This window comes from Bufo gargarizans, chromosome 6 (genome assembly GCF_014858855.1).
Source record: "Bufo gargarizans isolate SCDJY-AF-19 chromosome 6, ASM1485885v1, whole genome shotgun sequence".
NCBI lineage: Eukaryota > Metazoa > Chordata > Amphibia > Anura > Bufonidae > Bufo > Bufo gargarizans.
Window position 1 is genome coordinate 23,405,741 of NC_058085.1, and position 24,316 is coordinate 23,430,056.

At 43.0% G+C, this 24,316-nt stretch overlaps 2 protein-coding genes across 2 annotated transcripts in view; one reads left to right on the top strand and one right to left on the bottom strand.

The window, feature by feature from the left end:
- Positions 1–24,316, top strand: part of LOC122940391 — a 1,778,572-nt gene that overhangs the window by 1,594,937 nt on the left and 159,319 nt on the right. The window lies entirely within an intron of this gene.
- LOC122940426 (oocyte zinc finger protein XlCOF6.1-like) overlaps positions 13,760–24,316 on the bottom strand; it is a 273,710-nt gene continuing 263,153 nt past the window's right edge. Inside the window, exon 2 of the mRNA XM_044297101.1 lies at positions 13,760–17,174. Coding sequence (XP_044153036.1) covers positions 15,736–17,076 — 1,341 coding nt within the window. The 5' untranslated portion in view covers positions 17,077–17,174 and the 3' untranslated portion in view covers positions 13,760–15,735. The remainder of the gene's footprint in view (positions 17,175–24,316) is intronic.

Genomic DNA, 24,316 nt, shown 5'->3' on the forward strand with positions numbered 1-24,316 from the left:
TAAAAAAAAATTCTGGGCCTTCTCCTCAACATGGGTCTAACCAAAAAGCATGAATTGCAGTCATATTGGTCCACGAACCCAATTCATCACATGCCCATGTTCTCTGCTGCCATGTCCAGGGCACGATTTGAGGCCATCCTGCGTTTCCTGCACTTTAGCGACAACACCACCTCCTGTCCCAGAGGCCACCCAGCTTTTGACCGGCTCCACAAAATTCGGCCCCTCATAGACCACTTCAACAACAAATTTGCAGATTTGTATACCCCTGAGCAAAACATCTGAGTAGAAAAGTCCCTTATACATTTTACCGGGCTCCTTGGCTTCAAACAATACATCCCAAGCAAGCACGCCCGGTATGGGGTCAAATTGTATAAGCTCTGTGAAAGGGCCACAGGCTATACCCACAAATTCCGGATCTATGAGGGTAAAGATCAGACCCTGGAGCCGGTCGGTTGCCCTGACTACCTGGGGAGCAGTGGGAAGACAGTTTGGGACTTGGTGTCACCCTTATTTGGCAAGGGGTACCATCTTCATGTGGACAATTTCTACACAAGTGTGCCCCTCTTCAGGCATTTGTTCCTAGAACAGATTGGATGCTGTGGCACCACGCGACCTAGTCGCCGGGGCTTCCCCCAATGGCTTGTTACCACCCGTCTTGCAAGGGGGAGAGGGCTGCCTTGTGTAATGAAGAACTGCTCGCGGTGAAATGGAGAGACAAGCGTGACGTTTACATGCTCTCCTCCATTCACGCAGACACGACAATACAAATTGAACGAGCAACCAGTGTCATTGAAAAGCCCCTCTATGTCCACGACTATAATTCGCTCATGGGAGGGGTGGACTTCAATGACCAGATGTTGGCTCCTTATTTAGTTTCCCGACGCACCAGACGCTGGTATAAGAAGGTGTCTGTATATTTGATTCAATTGGCTATGTACAATAGTTTTGTTCTCTACAGTAAGGCTGGGAGAACAGGATCCTTCCTCAAATTTCAGGAAGAGATCATCGAGAACCTCCTGTATCCAGAAGGTTCAGTGGCCCCATCCACCAGTGTAGTTAGCTGTCTACACCAGCGACATTTCCCCAATGTCGTTGCTGGTACCTCAACCCAACCGTCACCCCGAAAAAGATGTCGTGTCTGTAGCAGGAGTGGAATAAGGCGTGACACCCGCTATTTTTGTCCTGACTGCCCTGACCACCCTGCCCTATGCTTAGGGGAGTGTTTCCGGAAGTACCACACACACAGATACACTTAGCATAGGGACTGCATCTCACAGGACAGGCACGCAGGGCTATTAGGGCCCATTCACACAGAGCTGCTGCAAACCTCTCCTTTCACCTGGGACAAAGTGCATAATGTACTTTGCCACATCTCTGGGCGATTTGCGCTTTGCACTTTGTCCCATGGGGAAGGAGAGGTTTGTCCTATAAAGGTAAAAATAAAAAATAAATAAAAAAAATCACCGGTAAGCAAAAAAGTTAAAGTTTATATGTTCCGTTCAAATGTTATTATAAAGTTAATACATTTATTGCGTTGCAGCCTGTTTTTTTCTTTTTTGTTTAGTTTTTTTACCTTCCAGGTGGACCAACCGATCGACTAGCTGCAGCACTGATGTGCATTCTGACAGAAGCATTGCACTGCTGTCAGAGTACACAAAAGTCGGTGTATGCGGCGCTGCAAGACGAGATTTCTCCTCTGCAGTAAAAGATACGTTTGCTGGGGCATATGAGCTGAGGGGGCAGTGGTATTCATATGCTTTGGCAAACACTTTGTATATTAAATCCCGGCAATGATTTATTCATCCACATCGATTGATGAGAATTGAGTTTGCCAGGGCATACGAGATAAGTGGGTATGGATGTTGGGCGAGTGTTTGGCAGAGATTTTTTCATCCACGCTGATCGATGTGAATTAAGAAATCTGTGCCGTTCATTTTTTCTTTAAGCCCAGAGGCTGAACGGAAAAAAAAAATCTCATTACCTGTATGCTCAATATAAAGAGAATAGCAGAAACTCCTAATGCTGGCCATACATGTAATGATTTCGGAGACCCTCAAATGCCAGGGCAGTACAAAGACCCCACAAATGACCCCATTTTGGAAAGAAGACACCCCAAGGTATTCGCTGAGGGGCATATTGAGTCCATGAAAGATTGAAATTTTTGTCCCTAAGTTAGCGGAAAGTGAGACTTTGTGAGAAAAAAACAAAAAAAATCAATATCCGCTAACTTATGCAAAAATAAAAATTCTATGAACTCGCCATGCCCCTCATTGAATACCTTGGGTGTCTTCTTTCCAAAGTGGGGTCACATGTGGGGTATTTATACTGCCCTGGCATTTTAGGGGCCCTAAAGCGTGAGAAAGTCTGGGATCCAAATGTTCTAAAAATGCCCTCCTAAAAGGAATTTGGGCCCCTTTGCGCATCTAGGCTGCAAAAAGTGTCACACATGTGGTATCGCCGTACTCAGGAGAAGCTGGGGAATGTGTTTTGGGGTGTCATTTTACATATACCCATGGCTGGGTGAGAATAAATATCTTGGTCAAATGCCAACTTTGTATAAAAAAATTGGAAAAGTTGTCTTTTGCGAAGATATTTCTCTCACCCAGCATGGGTATATGTAAAATGACACCCCAAAAACACATTCCCAACTTCTCCTCAGTACGGCGATACCACATGTGTGACACTTTTTTTTACACATTTTGATTTCAAACTACTTCTCACGCATTAGGGCCCCTAAAATGCCAGGGCAGTATAACTACCCCACAAGTGACCCCATTTTGAAAAGAAGACACCCCAAGGTATTTCGTGATGGGCATAGTGAGTTCATGGAAGTTTTTATTTTTTGTCACAAGTTAGTGGAATATGAGACTTTGTAAGGAAAAAAATAAAATAAAAATCATCATTTTCTGCTAACTTGTGACAAATAAAAAGTTCTATGAACTCACTATGCCCATCAGCGAATACCTTAGGGTGTCTACTTTCCAAAATGGGGTCATTTGTGGGGTTTTTCTACTGTCTGGGCATTGTAGAACCTCAGGAAACATGACAGGTGCTCAGAAAGTCAGAGCTGCTTCAAAAAGCGGAAATTCACATTTTTGTACCATAGTTTGTAAACGCTATAACTTTTACCCAAACCATTTTTTTTTATCAAAGACATGTAGAACAATAAATTTTGATAAAAATTTATATATAGATGTCGGTTTTTTTAAAAAAATTTACAACTGAAAGTGAAAAATGTCCTTTATTTGCAAAAATGTTGTTAAATTTCGATTAATAACAAAAAAGTTAAAATGTCAGCAGCAATGAAATACCACCAAATAAAAGCTCTATTAGTGAGAAGAAAAGGAGGTAAAATTCATTTGGGTGGTAAGTTGCATGACCGAGCAATAAACGGTGAAAGTAGTGTAGTGCAGAATTGTAAAAAGTGGTCTGGCCATTAAGGGTGTTTAAGCTAGGGGGGCTGAGGTGGTTAAAACAGTGATTACTTTCCACCCATTTAGTTTTTGTCTTTGTGTATGGAATGTTCCACTTCATTTTGCTGGTAACGTTCTTTTGCACCTGGTAGCTTTTGTGTCACATGGTCTGTTGTGGGTGCGGCTCACAGCTTTATCCTACCTCACAGTGCATTGGTGATACCACTATGGAGGCATGCGAGAGCCTGGCTGTGAGTTTGTTTCTAGCACTGTTCAGACCCTGTTCACACACCACGGGCAGTTGAGTGGTAGGACCACATGCGTGCTGAGACACAGTGATGTGGTGCATGAGGGGCTCCGATATGTTCCTGACTGGAAGATATTGGCAAAGTTCTCAGCTTTTAACATCGGCCTGAGGAATTAGCTAGTATTGTCAGTTGCGTATCATTTTGGTGCATTTTTTGCAGTGATTTGTGTATGTATATTTTTTCATCCGCACAATGTATCATTTTGTGTAAGATGTTCTTGTGGTGCATGCGGTCCGCATCGGCATCCTCCATTGTACACATTTTTTGCTGGGGATTGCCATTGTCTGCGGACCGCATGCGGAGGAATTGCTCCCCCGGTTATAGACACGCTACAGTGTCTGGGTTTGGAGAATTTTCACCCGTTTAGGCCACTTTTTCCATTGAGTTTTTAATGCAACGTAAAAGGTGAAACTAATATGGGAGATAGACTCATTACATGCAAAGCAAGATATTTCAAGCCTTTATTTGTTATAATTTGGATGATTATGGCTTATAGCTTATGAAACCCCAAATTCACTATCTCAGACAATTAGAATATTGTGAAAAGGTTCTGATACCTGGCACTGCAGTAGTACTGCAACTCTGTGTCCCCCAGACTCCGTTGAAGTGTCAACTATGTGTTGCTGCTCTCCAGAAGGGATGGTAGGATGCAGCCCAATGGGAATTAAGGCCATAGAGTCAGGGTCTGCAAATAACCAGGGTGCTTCTTTACTGGAGAAATTCAGGTGCAAAAAACTACAGGCAAGGCATAGGGCTGTCTTCTCTAGTCTACTCCCTGACAGAAGGGTTTTCTGAGGAAAGACCTGAACTAGCTGTCCATCTCTCTCTCTCTCAGAAGGCTGGTACCCTGGCTAAAGGCTGGAGACCCAGGGTCTGTGGCAGAGTATCCCTTCTCAGCTTCTTCTTCTGGTCACTCATGCAGTGTGGCAGAGTATCCCCCTCCAAGCACCGTTTCCTAAGTGTAGAACACTGGGGGCTCTGATTGCTGTCCTCAATACCCACATGATTGCCCCATGATTGATTCGTTCAGGAGTATCGTTTTGCACAGAACTGCTACTTTTGAACATACAGTACAGACCAAAAGTTTGGACACACCTTCTCATTCAAAGAGTTTTCTTTATTTTCATGACTATGGGAACTCCTTCAAGACTGTTGGAAGACCATTTCAGGTGACTACCTCTTGAAGCTCATCAAGAGAATGCCAAGAGTGTGCAAAGCAGTAATCAAAGCAAAAGGTGGCTACTTTGAAGAACCTAGAATATGACATATTTTCAGTTGTTTCACACTTTTTTGTTATGTATATAATTCCACATGTGTTAATTCATAGTTTTGATGCCTTCAGTGTGAATCTACAATTTCCATAGTCATGAAAATAAAGAAAACTCTTTGAATGAGAAGGTATGTCCAAACTTTTGGTCTGTACTGTAGGTGAACATGTAAATGAAAAGAAAGTTTTGATCGTTTTTTTATTTTATTTATGAGTGTTTTACATATATGCATATAAGTATTTACAGCACTGCCCTTAATTATTCATACCCCATTAACATTTTGAAGTAAAGCTACTTTTATTCAACCAGCAAGTAATTTTTGGACGGGAAATGACATAGGTGTCTCCCAAAACATAATAAGATGATTTAGAGGGATTATTGTGGAAAAAAAAAAACATTTCTCAGCTTTTATTTACATTTGGGCAAAAGATACAAGATGTTCCACACTGTGCAAAATCTCAGAGGACGTGGTCGGAAGCCAAAAGTGACACCTGTGCTGGCCAGGAGGATAGTTAAAGAGGTGAAAAAGAATCCCATGATCACCACCAAGGCCATCCTGGTGAATCTGGGCTCTGCTGGTGGCAATGTCTCAAGGCAGACAATCCAACGAAAACTGCACAATGCAGACTAAGGAGGATGCCACTTCTCCAGATAAGGCACACAAAAGCTCGCTTGGCCTTTGCAAAAGCTCATCTGGACATTGAAGAAGACTTCTGGTCTTCTGTTTTATGGTCAGATAAAACAAAAATTAAATTGTTTGGTCACAATGATATTTCCTTCATTTGGCGTAAAAATGGAGAAGCCTTCAAAGAACACCATCCCCACTGTCAAACCATGGTGGTGGGAACCTAATGCTTTGGGGGTGTTTTTCAGCCAATGGACCAGGGAACCTAATCACAGTAAACGGCACCATAAAAAAAGAGCAATACATGAGGATTCTCAACGACAACATCAGGCAGTCTGCAGAGAAACTTGGCCTTGGGCACCTGTGGACATTTCAGCATGACAATGACCCAAAACACACAGCAAAAGTGGTGAAGAAATGGTTAGCAGACAACAACATTAACGTTTTGGAGTGGCCCAGCCAGAGTCCAGACTTGAATCCAAATGAGATTCTGTGGTGGGAGCTAAAGATCAGGGTGATGGCAAGAAGACCCTCCAACCTGAAAGATTTGGAGCTCATTGCTAAAGATGAATGGGCAAAAATACCTGTGGAGACCTGCAAAAAGCTGGTCTGCAATTATAGGAAGCGTTTGATTGCTGTAATAGCCAATAGAGGCTTTTCTATTGATTATTGAGAAGGGTATGAATGAAAGCTGAGAAACGTTTTTTTCCCCCCACAATAATCCCTCTACATCGTCTTATTATCTTTTGGGAGACACCTATGTCATTTCCCGTCAAAAAATTACTTGCTGGTTGAATAAAAGTAACTTTTGTCAAAATTTGCCTGGGGTATGAATAATTATGGGAAGCACTGTAAATGATTGAGAAATGCTGAAAACAGGCCCATAAAAACAAGGGCATTTTTAGCAATGAGATAAAAAATTTGAGGATGTGACGTGGTGATAAATACCGGCCATACCCGAAAGTGAACGTGAAACGCCCCAGACGAAGCAGGAACGAAACCCGGGTCGGGCCTTATTATATGTTCCATGTGATGTTCAAGATTACGATTTTGCATGAGAGGCATACCCACTACCGCTCGTTGGTTCAGAGACTAAGAAGCTGCGAGGAGTAGATGAAGCAGCATAAAAAGAACCAGTGATTTTTTTTTTTGTGTAAGGCTACTTTCACACTGGCGTTTTTCCTGGATCTGGCAGGGTTCAGCAAAAACGCTTCCGTTACTGATAATACAACCTTCTGCATCTGTAATGAATGGATCCGGTTGTATTATCTTTAACATTGCCAAGACGCATCCATCATGAACTCATGAGGACGGATCCGTTTTTATATTGTGGCAGAGAAAACGTATATGTCCCCATTGACTTGCATTGGGGGTCATGCTGAATCCATCTTGCTCTGCATCCCAGGATTGAAAGCAAACCGCAGCATGCTGCTCTCCGGTATCAGAACGGAACGGAATGCATTTTGGAGCATTCCGTTCTGTTCAGTTTTGTTCTGTTGACAATGAATGGGGCCAAAACTGAAGCATTTTTTTCAGGTATTGAGCCCCATATGAAGGAACTCAATACCGGAAAACTAAAACGCTAGTGTGATAGCACACTTTTACCCCTAAGCTTTCCTTTATTGCAGCGCGAACCCCTTTTCATATGCTTTGGACTGAAAAAAGTGGGGACCTACTTCTACAAAGGGACTGCAGCTAATATCAGCACGCAATCTAATACACAAAACTTTTGCATATTCGTGAAAAACTTCGGCTCCTCGGGACCCAAAAAGGTGAAACTATATTTTTTTTATATTGTGCAAAAGTTCTTTTATTTTAGTAATGCTGAACCAGACTAATAGACAATTTAGAGGCTCAGGAACCCTTTGTGTTATAGATGAATTAGCTAACTGAGTGTGACACTTTGAGCCTAGAATATTGACCCCTTAGTCTCATCCAATTAAACCCCTTTAATGACGTGCATTTATTTAGAGCATATGGTTGTTTAATGCACCAATCTTAAAGGGGTTGTCTGGGTTCAGAGCTGAACAGACATATCCCCTTCTTCATCAAGGCAGCCCCTCTGAGGGGAGCATCCGACATTTATTGAGGGCTTTTTCTGCAGATCCGGTAACGTTACAGGGTTTCTGCTAAGCGGAGGATTCTGCCTAGCAATATTCAAGGTGATGTCACCGGCACTAATGGGCAGGCTTTAGTGCTGCCCTAGCCTGTAAAACAACTGAGAAGCCTCCGCCTAGCAGTGTAAAAATGTAACAAAAAAAGCAAAAACTAATACATGAAATGCTCTGATGCTCATCTCAGAGGGGCTGCCTGGGTGAAAAAGGGGATATGCCCGGATTCAGCCCTGACCCCGGACAACCCCTAAGTTTTTCAGAGACTTATTTTCTTTTTAATTCAAACTCAAGCTCCTTATTCTTTTGATATGCAGATTGACATCAAAATAAATTGTTAAAATTGGTTCCCTGTTTTGGTCATATTAATTTATTTATTTTTTTGTTTCATGTGAAAAGAGGAACTACCGGTATGCAGACTTTTTTCTATTTTATTCTCACTTGTATTTTATTATATATTTTGATACTTTTAAAATATATTTTGTCCTATGGGACATTTACACATCACTGTAACTGGGGCATCCAAATGTGACAAGTGAAGCTTCTGCACCATAATGGCCCCTGCCTGGCAAGGTAGAAACCACTACTGTATGTGCACAAAACAAGCAATCACCGACAGAATATATTAAGGGGCAGCGTCCAAAACCATCCATAGGTATCTTCATTACTTGTAGAGGTATTGTCAGGTGGAAGACATCCGATTATGAACCCAAACAAAACTGTAACTGCACCCATTGAGCTCATGGAACGGCCTGAATATTAGAGATTGTCCAAATAAAACATAATCTCTGTGTCACCATACAATAATAGGAATGAAAATAGTCATAGGAAACAAAATGATCAAAAATTCTATGTATCCAATGAAAATATTTTATATCAAGTCCTCAATTATAAAACTAAAACAATCCAGAGCTAGTGGGACATACAAAGAAGAAAATAACCAAGGATTCGCCCACTGGTAAATTCATGTGAGATGAGTGAAGCACATGACTTCTACAAATACAGGGGTGGCGGGGACCCCACTTGTTGGATTTATCTACAGGTACATTTTGGTCAGGGTGTGCAGATTAAGATGATATTCCTTTAGGAGGGAGAGTAATGGCTTCTAAGTAATGAGGCAATCCTCACATGGGTCATTTGTTGGGAGAACTTGCACATTACTGAATGAATAATATACCAAAATATTCTATTGACATTTTTTTACATTTCCGTATAAAAAAAAAATCCATGGCACAAAAAACAAGAATTAACTGACTAAAACAGTGGTGGACAAAAAGATCACAATCTAATAGTAGACCATGGGGCATAACTAGGCCAGGTTGGCCCCCACCTTGAGCAACTCCCCTGCAACCTCCACCCAATCCGTCATTTTAAATAAATATAAAACATTTCCTAGCGCTGGAGAAGAGGCATTGAATGACCCATTAGTTCCCCACACCATAGTTATCTCCCCTGAGTCCCTTTCACAGTAGAATACCGTTTAGTGCCTTCAGGAGAATGCCCCCTTGATGTCTCCAAACAGTAGTTATGCCCCCACACAATAGTTATGCCCCTTACAATAATGCTTCCCCTTAGTGACCCCACACATTAGTTATGCCCCCTTTGTGTCCCCTTCTACAGTAGTGCTGTCCCTTAGTGCCCCTTACAGTAGTGAAGCTCCTTATACTGCTTATACTGTGAATAAAATTAATAAAGTACTACTGAGCACACCATGCTCTTCCAGTGGCAGACGTGATGTGATGACGTCATCTCTCCTGCTGAGCTGAGGAGAGCGCACAGGCCGGGGGATTATCTCAGGTCTGCGCGCTCTCCCTCTCAGCCCAGCAGGTACAATGACATCACTGTATCACACCTGCTGCTGGGGAGAGTGCAGGCCGGGGAATGAGACCTGGGCTATAATGGATGACAGATACAGCAGCTGGACTCGGAGGGAGGAGAGTAGAATGGACAGTAGGAAGCACAGTCCTGTCACTCTCAAGTAAACAAACTGGATGGCACGCTCCATAAAATCTTCCTTTTTTTCGTGGATTAATATTTAGTGCCTGCGATTCATATATAAACACCATCCAATGATAATGAAATTTCTATCACTACAGATGAACTATTTCTTGAAATTAATTTCAGGTGTAATTCTGATGAATCAATCAGAAGAGTCAATTAGGGAATGTTAAATAATATGTGATCCAGTATAAGGCCATATGCATTACTGTACAGCATCAGCGGACGCATGAAGCGCACGGCGTCATAGCAACCAATGACGCCGTGTGCTCCTCCTCTGAACAGGAATCCCGTCCGGGTTACCACAGACCGTTCTCGGCCGTGGAACACGGCTGTGTGCATGAGGCCTTATACTGGATCACATATTATTTAACATTCCCTAATTGACTCTTCTGATTGATTCATCAGCATTACCGTATTTTTCGCCCCATAAGACGCACTTTTTCCCCCCAAAAATGGGAGGGGGATGCCCCTGCGTCTTATGGGGCGAATGCTGACAGTTTAACATCGCTGGATGCGATGTACGAGCGAGCGGGGACCGGGGAAGGGACTGGGAGGAGGAGCTGGGGGCTGGGAATAGCGGCGGGGGGGGGTGCAGTCAGTGTACTATAGACCCGCCCCTCCGGTATAGTAATATAAAATGTCTTATTCAATTAAAATGTATTACATATGCCCCCTCACTCCTAAATTCCTAATAGTATCTTACATCCTATTCCTAATAGGTTCTGTAGAATGCAGGCCGGGCGGGCGGCAGCGTCACTCCCTGATGTCATGTGCCTGCGCCGCCTACTTTATGAATGAAGCAGGCGGCGCAGGCAAGGTACGTCAGTGAGTGACGCGTCGGCCGCCCGGCCTGCCTCCCGCCATTGTACAGAACCTATTAGGAATAGGATGTAAGGTACTACTAGGAATTTAGGAGTGAGGGGGCATATGTAATAAATTTTAATTGAATAAGACATTTTATAATTTGTATACTGGGGGGCGGCGGGGGGGCTGATCCGTGGATGGCACAGTTAAGGGGGGGGGGGTCTATGAATGGCACTGTTATGGGCTGGGGGGTCTGTGGATGGCACATATATAACAGTGCCATCCACAGATCCCCCCTGTAACAGTGCCATCCACAGATCCCCCCTGTAACAGTGCCATCCACAGATCCCTCCTGTAACAGTGCCATCCACAGATCCCCCTGTAACAGTGCCATCCACAGATCCCCCCTGTAACAGTGCCAGCCACAGATCCCCCCCGTAACAGTGCCAGCCACAGATCCCCCCGTAACAGTGCCAGCCACAGATCCCCCTGTAACAGTGTCCGTCAGCCACAGATCCCCCCTGTAACAGTGTCCGTCATCCACAGATCCCCCCTGTAACAGTGTCCGCCATTCACAGATCCCCCCTGTAAGTGTCCGTCATCCACAGATCCCCCCTGTAACAGTGTCCGTCATCCACAGATCCCCCCTGTAACAGTGTCCGTCATCCACAGATCCCCCCGTAACAGTGTCCGTCATCCACAGATCCCCCCGTAACAGTGCCATTCATAGACCCCCCCCCCCCTTAACTGTGCCATCCACGGATCAGCCCCCCCCCCCCCCGCCCCCCAGTATACAAATTATAAAATGTCTTATTCAATTAAAATTTATTACATATGCCCCCTCACTCCTAAATTCCTAATAGTATCTTACATCCTGTTACGGGGGGATCCACAGATCCCCCCGTAACAGTGTCCGTCATCCACAGATCCCCCCGTAACAGTGTCCGTCATCCACAGATCCCCCCGTAACAGTGTCCGTCATCCACAGATCCCCCCGTAACAGTGTCCGTCATCCACAGATCCCCCCGTAACAGTGTCCGTCATCCACAGATCCCCCCTGTAACAGTGTCCGTCATCCACAGATCCCCCCTGTAACAGTGTCCTTCACAGATCCCCAGTAATAGTTCCATCCACAGACCACCATTAGTTCCAAACCCACCAAAAGCACACCTTTTGGTTAAAAATATTTTTATTCTTATTTTCCTCCCCAAAAACCTAGGTGCACCTGAAATTATTTTCAAGAAATATTTAATCTGTAGTGGTAGAAATTTCATTATCATTGGATGGTGTTTATATATGCGCTCCTGCTCTGAACAGGAATCCCGGCCGGGTTACCAAGGACCGCTCTCGGCCGTGGAACACAACCGTGTGCATGAGGCCTTACTTGGTATTTAAAGGGTTTCTACCACTTGCATATCACATATTTGGTGATCAGACACTAGCGATCCGCTAGTGTCTGATGTAGCTTACAAGCTAATTATTACCTTAATCCGTTCGGCCCATACCTCAAAAAAAGCACTTATATCTTTATGCAAATGAGCCTCTAGGTGCTATGCAGGCGTTTTTCCAGCACCTAGAGGCTCCGTCTAGCTTGCAGTTTGCCGCCCAGCGCCTCGCTCCAGCACGCCCATCTTCAACTCTATTCGATCCTCCCCCTGCTTCTGCCTTCCGAAATCTCGCGCCTGCGCCGTTCGTCGCGGCATTCGGCGCAGGCGCAGTCAATGTCTGACCGCTCCGTGCTCAGACATTTCCACTGCGCCGATGACATCGGCGCAGGCGCAGTGGAAATGTCTGAGCACGGAGCGGTCAGACATTGACTGCGCCGCCGCCGAATGCCGCGACGAACGGCGCAGGCGCGAGATTTCGGAAGGCAGAAGCAGGGGGAGGATCGAATAGAGTTGAAGATGGGCGTGCTGGAGCGAGGCGCTGGGCGGCAAACTGCAAGCTAGACGGAGCCTCTAGGTGCTGGAAAAACGCCTGCATAGCACCTAGAGGCTCATTTGCATAAAGATATAAGTGCTTTTTTTGAGGTATGGGCCGAACGGATTAAGGTAATAATTAGCTTGTAAGCTACATCAGACACTAGCGGATCGCTAGTGTCTGATCACCAAATATGTGATATGCAAGTGGTAGAAACCCTTTAATGTAGAAGATTTATTATGCTGCACACTGACACCATTTATACTGATACAAAAGGGCGATGGAAGGTCCCACCAGATACCAACGGCCATCTGACCAATGATTGCTCATAAAATCTGTCAGATAATCTGTTGGTGTAAATGCACCTTTAGATATAAATAGCAGATCTTGATGATTTGCTTCCCAAATGCATTCAGCATGGCAGAACATTCCTCAGACAATCATTAACCCCTTAGGCCCAAAACAGGCTGGTCACTTACTGACCAAGCGGTTTTCAGCCTTTTTTCATTGTCGCGTTCCAAGAGCTATAACTTTTTTATTTTTCCATCTATAAAGCTTTATGAGGCCTTGTTTTTTTGCGGGACAAGTTGTAGTTTTTAATGCCGCCATTTTGGGGTACACAACTTTCTGATTAACTTTTATTAAATATTTCTGGGAGGGAGATGGGAAAAACAGCAATACTGCCACAGCTTTTTTTTTGTTATAAACCATTTTTATTGTTTTAATATATCCATGCACAATTAAATGTAGACATGTCACATCTTGAAAAAGGACAGAATACATGTATAATAACAGTAGATTAAGTGAAAAGCAGGCATTTTATAATCACATTGCACAGATATCTTTAACAATCCAAAGAACTAGAAAGTATATTGCATTACTTAAAGTGTCTATAAGTTTTCCATAGGGACCATATGTGAAGAAAAGTACATATGGTTTTAAGTTCCCAATGGGAGAGTTCATCCAAGTGATAAAACTGATCAATCTTATTAACACATTGGTCTACAGTAGGCGTCTCAGGGGAAACGCCAGAGTGTGGGGATCAGGAGGCGGGCTGCTGAAATTAGAACGGAGAAGATGGTCACTTTATCGGCGTCTTCTCCAAAGGATAAGAGCAATTTCAGGAGTGCAAGGAAAATTAGATCTACAAAAAGTATTGCTTAGTTGGAAAATGGTTTTCCACCAAGAGATTATCAAGGGGCAACTCCACCATATGTGGAAGAATGAGCCTCGGCTAGTTCCACATCTCCAGCACTGGTCTGAAATATTGGGATAAAAAAGGGAAATCTTGTCCTGGAGTCCTGTACCTTCTAGATAGTACTTTATACCCATTTTCTTGGCACCCGAACACAACGTGAGAGTTTATGGGGAATGTTAAAGAGTTTGGTAATCTCCGACTGGGAAAATTGTCTTCCCAAGTCTTTCTCTCAGAATCATATTACAGCTGGTTTGACATCCGTGGGGGAGAGAATACGTTTTTTTTTAAATATAAAGTGGAGATCAGTTTAGAAGGGTATCTGGCAGTGGTCACCAAATTTTCAAACCACTCTAGGGGTGTCTGGGTGTTCAATGATTTAGCTCTGAGAGCAATTTCTTTTCTGAGGATACTGAAAAATAAAGTGTGAGAGGTATGGACATTAAGACTCTTTAAGTAGAGATTCTGAAAGAACGCAACCATTTTTATCAAGTAGATCAGTTAATAGCATGGAAGAAGATCTGATTCCAGGGGGACAGGAGTCTCTCGGTTCCCTTGGGGCAAGGGAGATTATGTCTCTGACTTGAAGGAGGAGTGAAGGTAGGGTCAGGGCACGATGACTGAAGGAGAACCACTCTCACACCTTTATAGTGGTGCGTATTATAGGATTTGGGATAGAAGAGATGGCGGGGAGTGGCCGGTCCGCCAGCAAAAGGGCCCTGAAAGTAGAAATATATTTTCCATTGAAAGCCAATGTTTGTGATGGGAGGGTCTGAGACAATCAATTACTCTACACAGATGTATAGCCTTCATGTATAGTTCAGAGTCAGGGAGACCTATTCCACCTAGGTGTCTGGGTTTAGTTAAGGTCGAGAAGGATAATCTAAGCTTCTTTTTCTGCCAAATGAACTGGAGGATGTGGGAATTCAATGGCCGAAAGAAAGATGTCTTGGGGTAACTAAGGGCGTCACCAAATTCTTTCTACCAAACCAGGACAGGGAAGTATAATCCAAAGAGTCCAACTGAGTAACATTGGCCGCCAGGAGGGGAGTATAGTTGAGGTGAAATAAGATTGGAAGGTGGGAGGTTAGTTTGATGCCCAAATAAGTTAGGTGTTGGGAGGACCAGTTGAATAGGGAATTTAATTGGAGAGCAGAAGTAAGGGTAGGGGAGATGCCAATATGTAGGATTTGGGACTTTTGTGGGTTTACTTTTCAGTTAGAGAGGAGCCAAATCTTTTTAAGAGGGAAATTATTAATGGCATAGATTTAGTGGAGTTTGTAGTGAGGATCAAGAGATCATCAGCGAAAGCAGCTAATTTTAATTCTTGTGGTCCTATCTTTAATCCAATAATGCCCTCTTCCTGTCTCAAAGCTTGTTATAGGGTTTCCATCACTAGAACAAATATGAGGGGAGAGAGGGGGCATCCCTAGCGTGTTCCATTTTTGATGGAAAAACGATCTGAAATAAGGCCATTGACTAAAACAGAAGCAGACGAGTTCACATATATCGCAAACACAGCATGAACGTAGGGAGTAGGGAAGTGAAATTTATACAGGGTATGTTTAATGAAGGACCAGTCTTTTCGATCAAATGCTTTTTCGGCATCGGTGCCGAGTAATACCAGAGGTAGTTTCTTATACGAAGCGTATAAGAGGGCATTGAGGACCTTGGTAGTGTTATCTTTTCCTTTGCGACCTTTTACAAATCCCACCTGGTCAGGATGGATTAGGTTGGGGAGGAAAGATTGAAGTCTAGTGGCCAGCATTTTTGCAAGGAGTTTTAAGTCTATGTTTAATAAGGAAATGGGATGGTGGTAGCAGGTAGTTTTGGAAAGTGGTATAGTAAACAGTTGGGAAGCCATCCGGGCCGGGGAACTTGCCTTTTGGGGTGGTCTTAAGGTCATTAGTAAGTTCTGTGAGTGAAAACGGTTTTGCTAATGCATCTCGTTGGGTGGGGAATAAAGTTGGGAGGTTTAATGTGTCTAGGAAAGCGTTGACAGATGAGCCTTTATTTAGCGTGTCTTGATCTCCTCTAGAATGTGGTAGGTAATACAGATCTTCATCCACATAAGGGAGGTCACTAAAGGGCTAAGCATGAAGATGGCTTCTCTTATATGTGTTTTTTTTATGTTTAAAAAGAGATGATTTATGGTTGAAACATTTCTCACATTCTGAACATGAAAATTGCTTCTCCCCTGTGTGATTTCTCTGATGTGTATCAAGATTTGATTTTTTGTGAAAACATTTCCCACATTCTGAACATGAAAATTGCTTCTCCCCTGTGTGATTTCTCTGATGTGTATCAAGATTTGATTTTTTGTGAAAACATTTCCCACACTCTGAACATGAAAATGGCTTCTCCCCTGTGTGAATTCTATGATGTGTATCAAGATTTGATTTACGGTTAAAACATTTCCCACATTCTGAACATGAAAATGGCTTCTCCCCTGTGTGAATTCTCTGATGTGTATCAAGAACTGATTTAGTGTGAAAACATTTCCCACATTCTGAACATGAAAATGGCTTCTCTCCTGTGTGATTTCTCTGATGTATTACAAGTTTTGATTTATACTTAAAGCATTTCTCACATTCTGAACATGAAAATGGCTTCTCTCCTGTGTGATTTCTCTGATGTAAAACAAGAGACGATTTCTGAATAAAACATTTCCCACATTCTGAACATGAAAATGGCTTCTCCCCTGTGTGAATTCTCTGATGTTTAACAAGAACTGATTTAGTGTGAAAACATTTCCCACATTCTGAACATGAAAATGGCTTCTCTCCTGTGTGAAATTTCTGATGTATATCAAGATCTGATTTACTGTTAAAACATTTCTCACATTCTGAACATGCAAATGGCTTCTCTCCTGTGTGATTTCTCTGATGCATAACAAGACCAAATTTACGGCTAAAACATTTCCCACATTCTGAACATGAAAATGGCTTCTCTCCTGTGTGATTTCTCTGATGTCTAACAAGAGCTGTTTTATGCTTAAAAAATGTCCCACATTCTGAACATGAAAATGGCTTCTCCCCTGTGTGAATTCTCTGATGTGTATCAAGATTTGATTTATGGTTAAAACATTTCCCACATTCTGAACATGAAAATGGCTTCAACCCTGTGTGAATTTTCTGATGTTTACCAAGAGCTGATTTTTTGTGAAAACATTTCCCACATTCTGAACATGAAAATGGCTTCTCTCCTGTGTGACTTCTCTGATGTATAACAAGTTCTGATTTCATATTAAAACATTTCCCACATTCTGAACATGAAAATGACTTCCCTCTTATGTGAGCGGTTTGATGTTTAGCACCTCTTCTGTGACCTTTATTCTGTGTTACAGTCTGTGATGAATCATAAGATCGGACCTGTTTAAAAGAATCAAATGATGTGTTGTTGCTGTGATTGGATGAGGGTATATCTTGCATATTGGCATGCTCTTCAAATGTATCTCGTGTGATACCACGATCATCTACTTCAAAATCTGACGATACCAGATGTTTCTCTAAGTTCCTGGTACAGTCATCTGCCAAGAATAAAATACATTTTATTATTGATGAATAACATTAAAATTGTATTGAAATTTTATAACTTTTCCAATAAATAAAAAATACACAGAAAGTATAAGACATGGCACAAAATTCAAGTATCAATTGAGTAAAACAGTGGTGGCCAAACAGACCACAACCTAATAGTAGGACCGAGTGGCATAACTAGAAAATGCTGGCTCCCACCTTGAGCTACTTCCCTGCAACCCCCACACAATCAGTTATTTAAAAGATATATAAATAAAACATTTCCTAGCGCTGGACAAGAGGCGACAAATCCCCTATTAGTGCCCCACACAATAGTTATCTCCCCTCAGTGTCCCTTTCACAGTGGAATTCCCCCTTAGGGAGCATCAGTACTGTGAAAAGGGCACTAAGTGCCCCCCACTCAGTAGAATGTCCCCTTGATGTGTCCACACAGTAGTTATGCCCCCTAAGTCCCCACACACAGTAGTTATGCCCCCTTTGTGCGCCTCCTGCAGTAGTGCTGTCCCTTAGTACCCCCTTTACATCAGTGAAGATCCTGTACTGTGAATAAAGTTAAAAAAGTAATACCGAGCACATCATGCTCTTCCCTGCAGCAGGCAAATATCTGGTGTTCAGTGGTGAGACTTTTTGTATGACCTCTTAAGGCTACATTCACATGTGAAAAAAAGCCATAAAAAATGGACACTCAGTTTTTCATGGCCATTTTTCGCATCCTTTTCTTGGTCATCCGGACGTTTTGCATTCATTTTTAAGGGCCATTATTTGATAATGATTTAGATTATTTTTATTTGCTTTATTTATTTAATTACCAACCCCTGCAGTATACATAATGTCCCCCATAGTGGCCTCAGTTAGTAATAATGTTCCTCAGGGTGGTCCCCATCAGTAATAATTAATAATGTTAACCCCTTAAAGAAACTGGAATTTTCCATTTTCGTTTTTCACTCCCCGCCTTCCCATAGTCCTAACTTTTTTATTTTTCTATTAACATAGCCTTATGAGGGCTTATTTTTTGCGGGACAAGTTGTACTTTCTAATGGCACCATTTATGATTGCATACAAAGAAGTAGGGAGCGGGCAAAAAATTCCAAATGGGGTAGAATGTTATCTTCATTCTCCAGGTCAGTATGGTTCCAACGTTACCACACTTGTATAATTATTTTTTTACGTTTTAAGGTCTTATGCACACAAATATTTTATTTTTCCGTTTACTTTCCGTTTTTTGCTTTCCGTATATGGAACCATTCATTTCAATGGGCCCGCAAAAAAAAAAAAAAACGGAATGTACTCCGTATGCATTCTGTTTCCGTATTTCTGTTTTTCCGTTCCGTTCAAATATAGAACATGTCCTATTATTGTCCGCATAACGGACAAGGATAGTACTGTTCCATTAGGGGCCAGATGTTCCGTTCCGCAAAAAACTGAATGCACACGGATGTCATCCGCATTTTTTGTGGATCCGTTTTTTGCGGACCGCAAAATACTGAAAAAGCCATACGGTCGTGTGCAAGTGGCCTAATACTGAAAAAAATATTAAAACCTTTGAGATTTCTTTTTTTTTCATAACCATATTCTGACCCCTATAACTTTTTTGTAGCTATGTGTGCGGTGCTGTGTGAGGGCTAATTTTTTGCAGGACAATCTGTTCTTTTTGATCGCTTTTTATAAAAAAATGATTGGGTAGTTGAAGTGACAAAAAATGGCAAATTGTCTGTTTTTATATTTTTCCCTGCTACGCCATTTGCCGTATGCCATTAATATTGTAATATTTTATTAGTATGGGCATTTTCGCACGCGGCGATGCCCAAAATGTTTTTTTTTTATTTGTTTAGTATTTTATTTTAAAGAAACCCCCTTTCTTTAAAATAAAATACTAAACAAATAAAAAAAAAACATTTTGGGCATCGCCGCGTGCGAAAATGCCCATACTAATAAAATAAGTGATTTGAACTTATTATTTTTTTATATTTGTAAAAACGTATTTTTACATTTTTTAAGTCACCTTGGGTGACAATAACTGGCAATCATTCGATTGCCCATAGTATTCAATGATGGCCAAATAGCCATCATTGAAGACTTAATTTGAACTATATCATTACAAGGCTGCCACCTAGTGGCATGTATTGATATATACATCTAATTGACTCTGAAGCCGGCTTGAGGCTTCGGTCAATTAGATTGAGATAACAGGACCCCTGATCTCAGCCGGAGAACGCTGTTACCGGACCAGAAGCGCACGACTTCCGGTTATAATCTGCGCAGATGCCATGGTCACACAGCATCTGAAAGGTAAGATGTATACGATCAGCCTTATGGCTGATCGCATACATGTGCCGCGGGGCACTGCCATTTAAAATAACAGAGACCCCGCGGCCAAGGCGCCTGCTACACTCTGGAGCGGGCGCCATGTTTAGGGATCGGACCCATGACGTACAGCTACATCATGGGTTCTTAAAGGGTTAATAATGTGCAGGGTTTTGTTTTTATGGGGAAAAAAATAAATAAAAAATGACTCCTCTCATCCACTTGCATGCGTAGAGAAAAGTCGCTCTTCATTTGGTGCTAACGGACCTACACTCTCAGTGGGATGATGTCACCATGCGCTCCTAAGCAATAATGCTGGGAGAGCATGGTGATGTCATCACGTTGGTAGCACAGGTCCTTCAGCACCAAGAGAGACTTCCTTGTGTGTGCAAGCGGATAAGGCAATTTATTTTAATTTAACCCCTAAAAGGCCATTTTCCACTAGTGTACCCATTTTAAATGGCCACTACATGAATGCACTCCTGTCTAAATGGCCATTAAAAATAGTCCCATTGATTTAAATAGGGTCCATCTGGCAGTGAAAACGGCTACAAATAGGACATGTCCTATTTTTCACAACCACTATTCACTCGCTGTCACAGTCCCACATATGACAGATGATGTCAGGAGATCAGGAAGACTGGCTGAGCGTGGAGGAATCTAACTGCCTCTTTGATTACTCCTGAGTATGTGTTGATTTTGTTAATGACTACATCCCTCGTTTAAGGTGTAGCTTGTGCTATATAGTCTGACCCCACCCTTCAGACTATGCGATAAATAGCTTCATTTGGTTGTTGGAAAAGCTGGTGTGTGGTCATCTCTGAGTTCCTGTTCATCCATCTACTACAGAAGTTAGTGTGTCACTTGTTTGTGTTTTGTCTTCTCTCCCTTTGTTGGTTGTTACTAGGCCTCAGGGAGATGCTTTTTCCTTCACCTGGGAAGGAACGGGTTGTCTCAGCCCTGCCAATATCTTTCAGGGTCTCCAGGGCTTTCAGGTTCCAGTGTATGGGCACTTCGACCTTCAAGGGGTGCCCATATGGATAGGAGTCAGGGCCAGGAGTTGGGTTCTCTAGGAGGTGACCCTTTCCTTCCGTAGCGTTGAGGCCTAGTGGCTTTCCCCTTCCCTCTTGGTTTTCAGTGTGGTGTTTCACCCTGTACCTTATCTGTGACACTCGCCTTAAAAAAATAATAAAAATAAATTAAAAAAATGCCCATGTGAAAAGCGCCATTGAGTTCAATTCATTTTGAAAACAGCTGTGTGCCATTTTTCACTGTTGTGTGAACGTAGTCTTATCCTGCAGCCTTCCCCAATTACACAAACTACATATAGCACCAAAAAGTACTCCTGTGACCCGAACATCATCACTGCAGCTAGGACACTGTGCACACCGAGGTCTCTCCAAATCTCAGTCCTGTCACTGTCAACTAAACAAACTGCATGGCCCACGCCATAACATCTTCCTTTTTTAGTGCATTTATATTAAAGAGATTGTCTCATCTGAGACAATAGGAGCAATTCGCTAGGATATGCCACTATTGGCTGGGACCCGCACCGATCTCCTAAACAGAGCCCTGAAAGTGGTGGAGAATGCACTGTGCATGCGCAGCACTGGCCCAGCTATATCAGTCAGGCCCATGGAAGTGAATGGAAATAGTGGCTGGTCATGCACAGTGCGCTCCCATTCACTTCTATGGGGAGAGCGCTTGGTGGTGGCCGGACCAGAGTCCTCCAGCCACCACTTTGGCCCGCTCCATTCTCGATATAGGTGCGGGTCCCAGCGGTTGGACTCGCACCTATTAAACAATGGGGACATATCCTAGTGATATGCCCCCATTGTCTCAGATGAGACAACTCCTTTAAGTGCTTGTGACTCATCTATACTGTACACACCATCCAAAGATTATGAAAAGTATATCACTAGAGAGGATCCAATTTATGGAAATACATTTCAGGTGTAATTCTGAAGAATCAGTCAGAAGAGGGAACAAAGAAATTTTACCGGAATCAAATCTGCTCCCATTGGCCTGACAATCTGTGTATGACTCTGGCCGATCTACTCCTTGGCATCAGCTGGAGGTGTGTGACGATGCCACTTGCCACACTGAATACCCTGCACTGGAGGCTGGACAAGACAGTACACATATCAAACTGGGCCAGTTCCAGCCACTGTTCCAATCTCCCTCCCAGAATTCCATGGAGTCAGGGGACAGTCTATGTGCAGAAGAAAGGCCACAGTCCAGGTATGACTGAACCCGGTTGTTCAGGCAATGCTTGTCCTTTTGCTGATATGAGTCAGGTTGGCACAGCACTTAAAAAAAACTTCCATCACATTAAGAAAACTAAATTGGTTGCTGCTGCTGTGCCTTCTGAGACTTATTGTCTGGATAGCACCACCAGAGAGGACGGGAGGTCTCTAACTTAGCCAGGTTGGAGATGGGACTCCTGGACAGAAATGCAGGTGACAGGTATCAGTAAAACATTTTCCCCTTTTTGCTTTGATTGCAATGATCTAAAAGTATGGCTTTCCAGTAGTTGTCACTTTGCTTGATGCCAACCACATGCTTGCCAGCATGTAGGCAACCAAGAATGCAGTTTGTCATGCTCACCAGCATGCCTGTGGACCCAGTTCTTTAAGACTCCACTGCAATGGATGGTCATGGCCAAAGTCATCATCAGCATATCTATCATAACGAGCGCCAACCTCCTTCCCTAGCTGTGCCTAGAAAACTCCCTGTACCACAAACTTCTCCTCCTCCACTTCCTCCTTTATGCGACTTCGTCCGTCCAGGTTCCGATCAGCCACAGGATCCCCAGAAAGCTGTGGAGGTGGTTGTTCTTCCTCTAGACCTTGTTGCATCACTGGGAGCATTAGTACAAATATAAATATCAGGGTGATGCCATGTTACTGCTGGTCCCTACTCTGGTGGCCTCTTCAGCATATGTAAGATGGAATTCAAACTGAACAAAGGCAGACCATTTTGTCACTTCACATTCAGAAGGGTCTTTTTAGCCACATAAGAATGGCTGGACAGTCCCTTGGACATGACCAACACCATCTGCAAGCCATGTTACTTTTTCACAAATTGATGCACCACTAAAAATGTATGATGTGTGCTGTGGAGGAAACGTGTTATTTCCCCCAAATGAATTGCAGCCACAATGTTCCTGCCATTGTCACCAACCACGTTGTCCAGTTGTAGATGGAGGAGAGAAATCCAGCAGGAGGCTGCTTGATGCAGATTACCAACTGATCTATGTAGCTTCTCTCGCCCAAGCTCATCAGCTTTAAAGAAGACCTTTCATGTTTTTTTTTTTTAGTTTAAATAAATATCTTTCCTTGGGGGGTACCCCCCCCCGCTGATGCTGCCACCCTGTCAGTTTTTTTCTAATATTGCTCCTATGCCCCGCTGTGCCCCCCTGCAGTTTTTCCGCTCATTATGTTAATACTCAGCATCGATACAGGGAGGAGGAGATGTCAGGGTTTCTCAATGTTCGTCTTTTTATCCAGAGGTTGTCTTTTTAAAATAGACGTATGTCTTCATGGAGGAGTGGAAGAGGATTCAAGTGGCAACCTGTGAAGCTCTAGTGAACTCCATGCCCAAGAGAGTTACGGCAGTGCAGGAAAATAATGGTGGTCACACAAAATGTTGACACTTTGGGCACAATTTGGCCATTCTCACTTTTTGCAGTTTACACATTAGTGGCTGTATGTTGAGTTATTTTGAGGGCACAACAACTGTATACACAGTTATACAAGCCGTACACTGACTACTTTACATTGTATCAAAGTGTCAGTTCTTCAGGGTTGTCGCATGAAAAGATAGAATAAAATATTTACAAAAATGTGAGGGGTGGACTGACTTTTGTGAGAGACTGTAGGCACCATCAACAGATCTTGATGATTTCCTTGCCCAAATGCATTCAGCATGGCAGAACATTCCTCAGACAATCATTAGTAACCTCATTGGTAGGATGCCAAGGCGTGTAAGTGAATGTATTTATGCACGTGGCTCTCATACTCAATACTGAATAAAGCGAGATGTTTTGCGTATTTGGTTTCCGTTTTTTAGCATTTGCAGATGATTAAAGGGGTTCTCCAAGATTTTCCTCAGCACAGGTCATCAATATCAGCGGGGGTCCGGTCCCTGCTCCCCCACCAATCAGCCTTCGGAGGAAGCCTCAGTGCTCACCGGAGCTCCAGTTAATACAAAGCCTCCTCACAGCTTACCGGGCACAGCGCCGTCTGTTGAATAGTAGATGTGCTTGGCATTGCAGCTCAGACCCATTCACTTGAATGGGACTAATCTGTGCCTAGGCCATATGACCAATGAGCTGTCACATTGCATGGCCAGGAAGAGGCCTAAGAGCGCGCAGAGCACTGTGTCCTCTCCTATACATCTGGCCGACAAGGCTGCCGGGAGTTGAATCTGCCGCCGATCTGATATTAATGACCTCTCCTGAGGATGGACTATATGTATATATCATATATATACTGTATATCACCTATAACGCTGTCACATTTCCATCCATATTTAATTAGAATTTTAGCTGAAATCGGTGAATATAATGCAAAAAAACTGACAGAAGAGAGAACCTAAAAATGTAACATAAAATTGTATCATCCAGTGAAGGAGTAGAATCTTAGAGACCTCTCTGCTTTACTTAGTGGTCACTACTCACCTGGGCGGTTATCTGTAGGAATGTCCTCTATACTCTGCGCATCACCCCTCACATATGTCTCTGTAACATATATAATGTTCAGATCTTCACCCGGATCCACAAGCTGTGAAAGAAATATTGTAGAAGTCATCAGACGGTTGGAGAAGT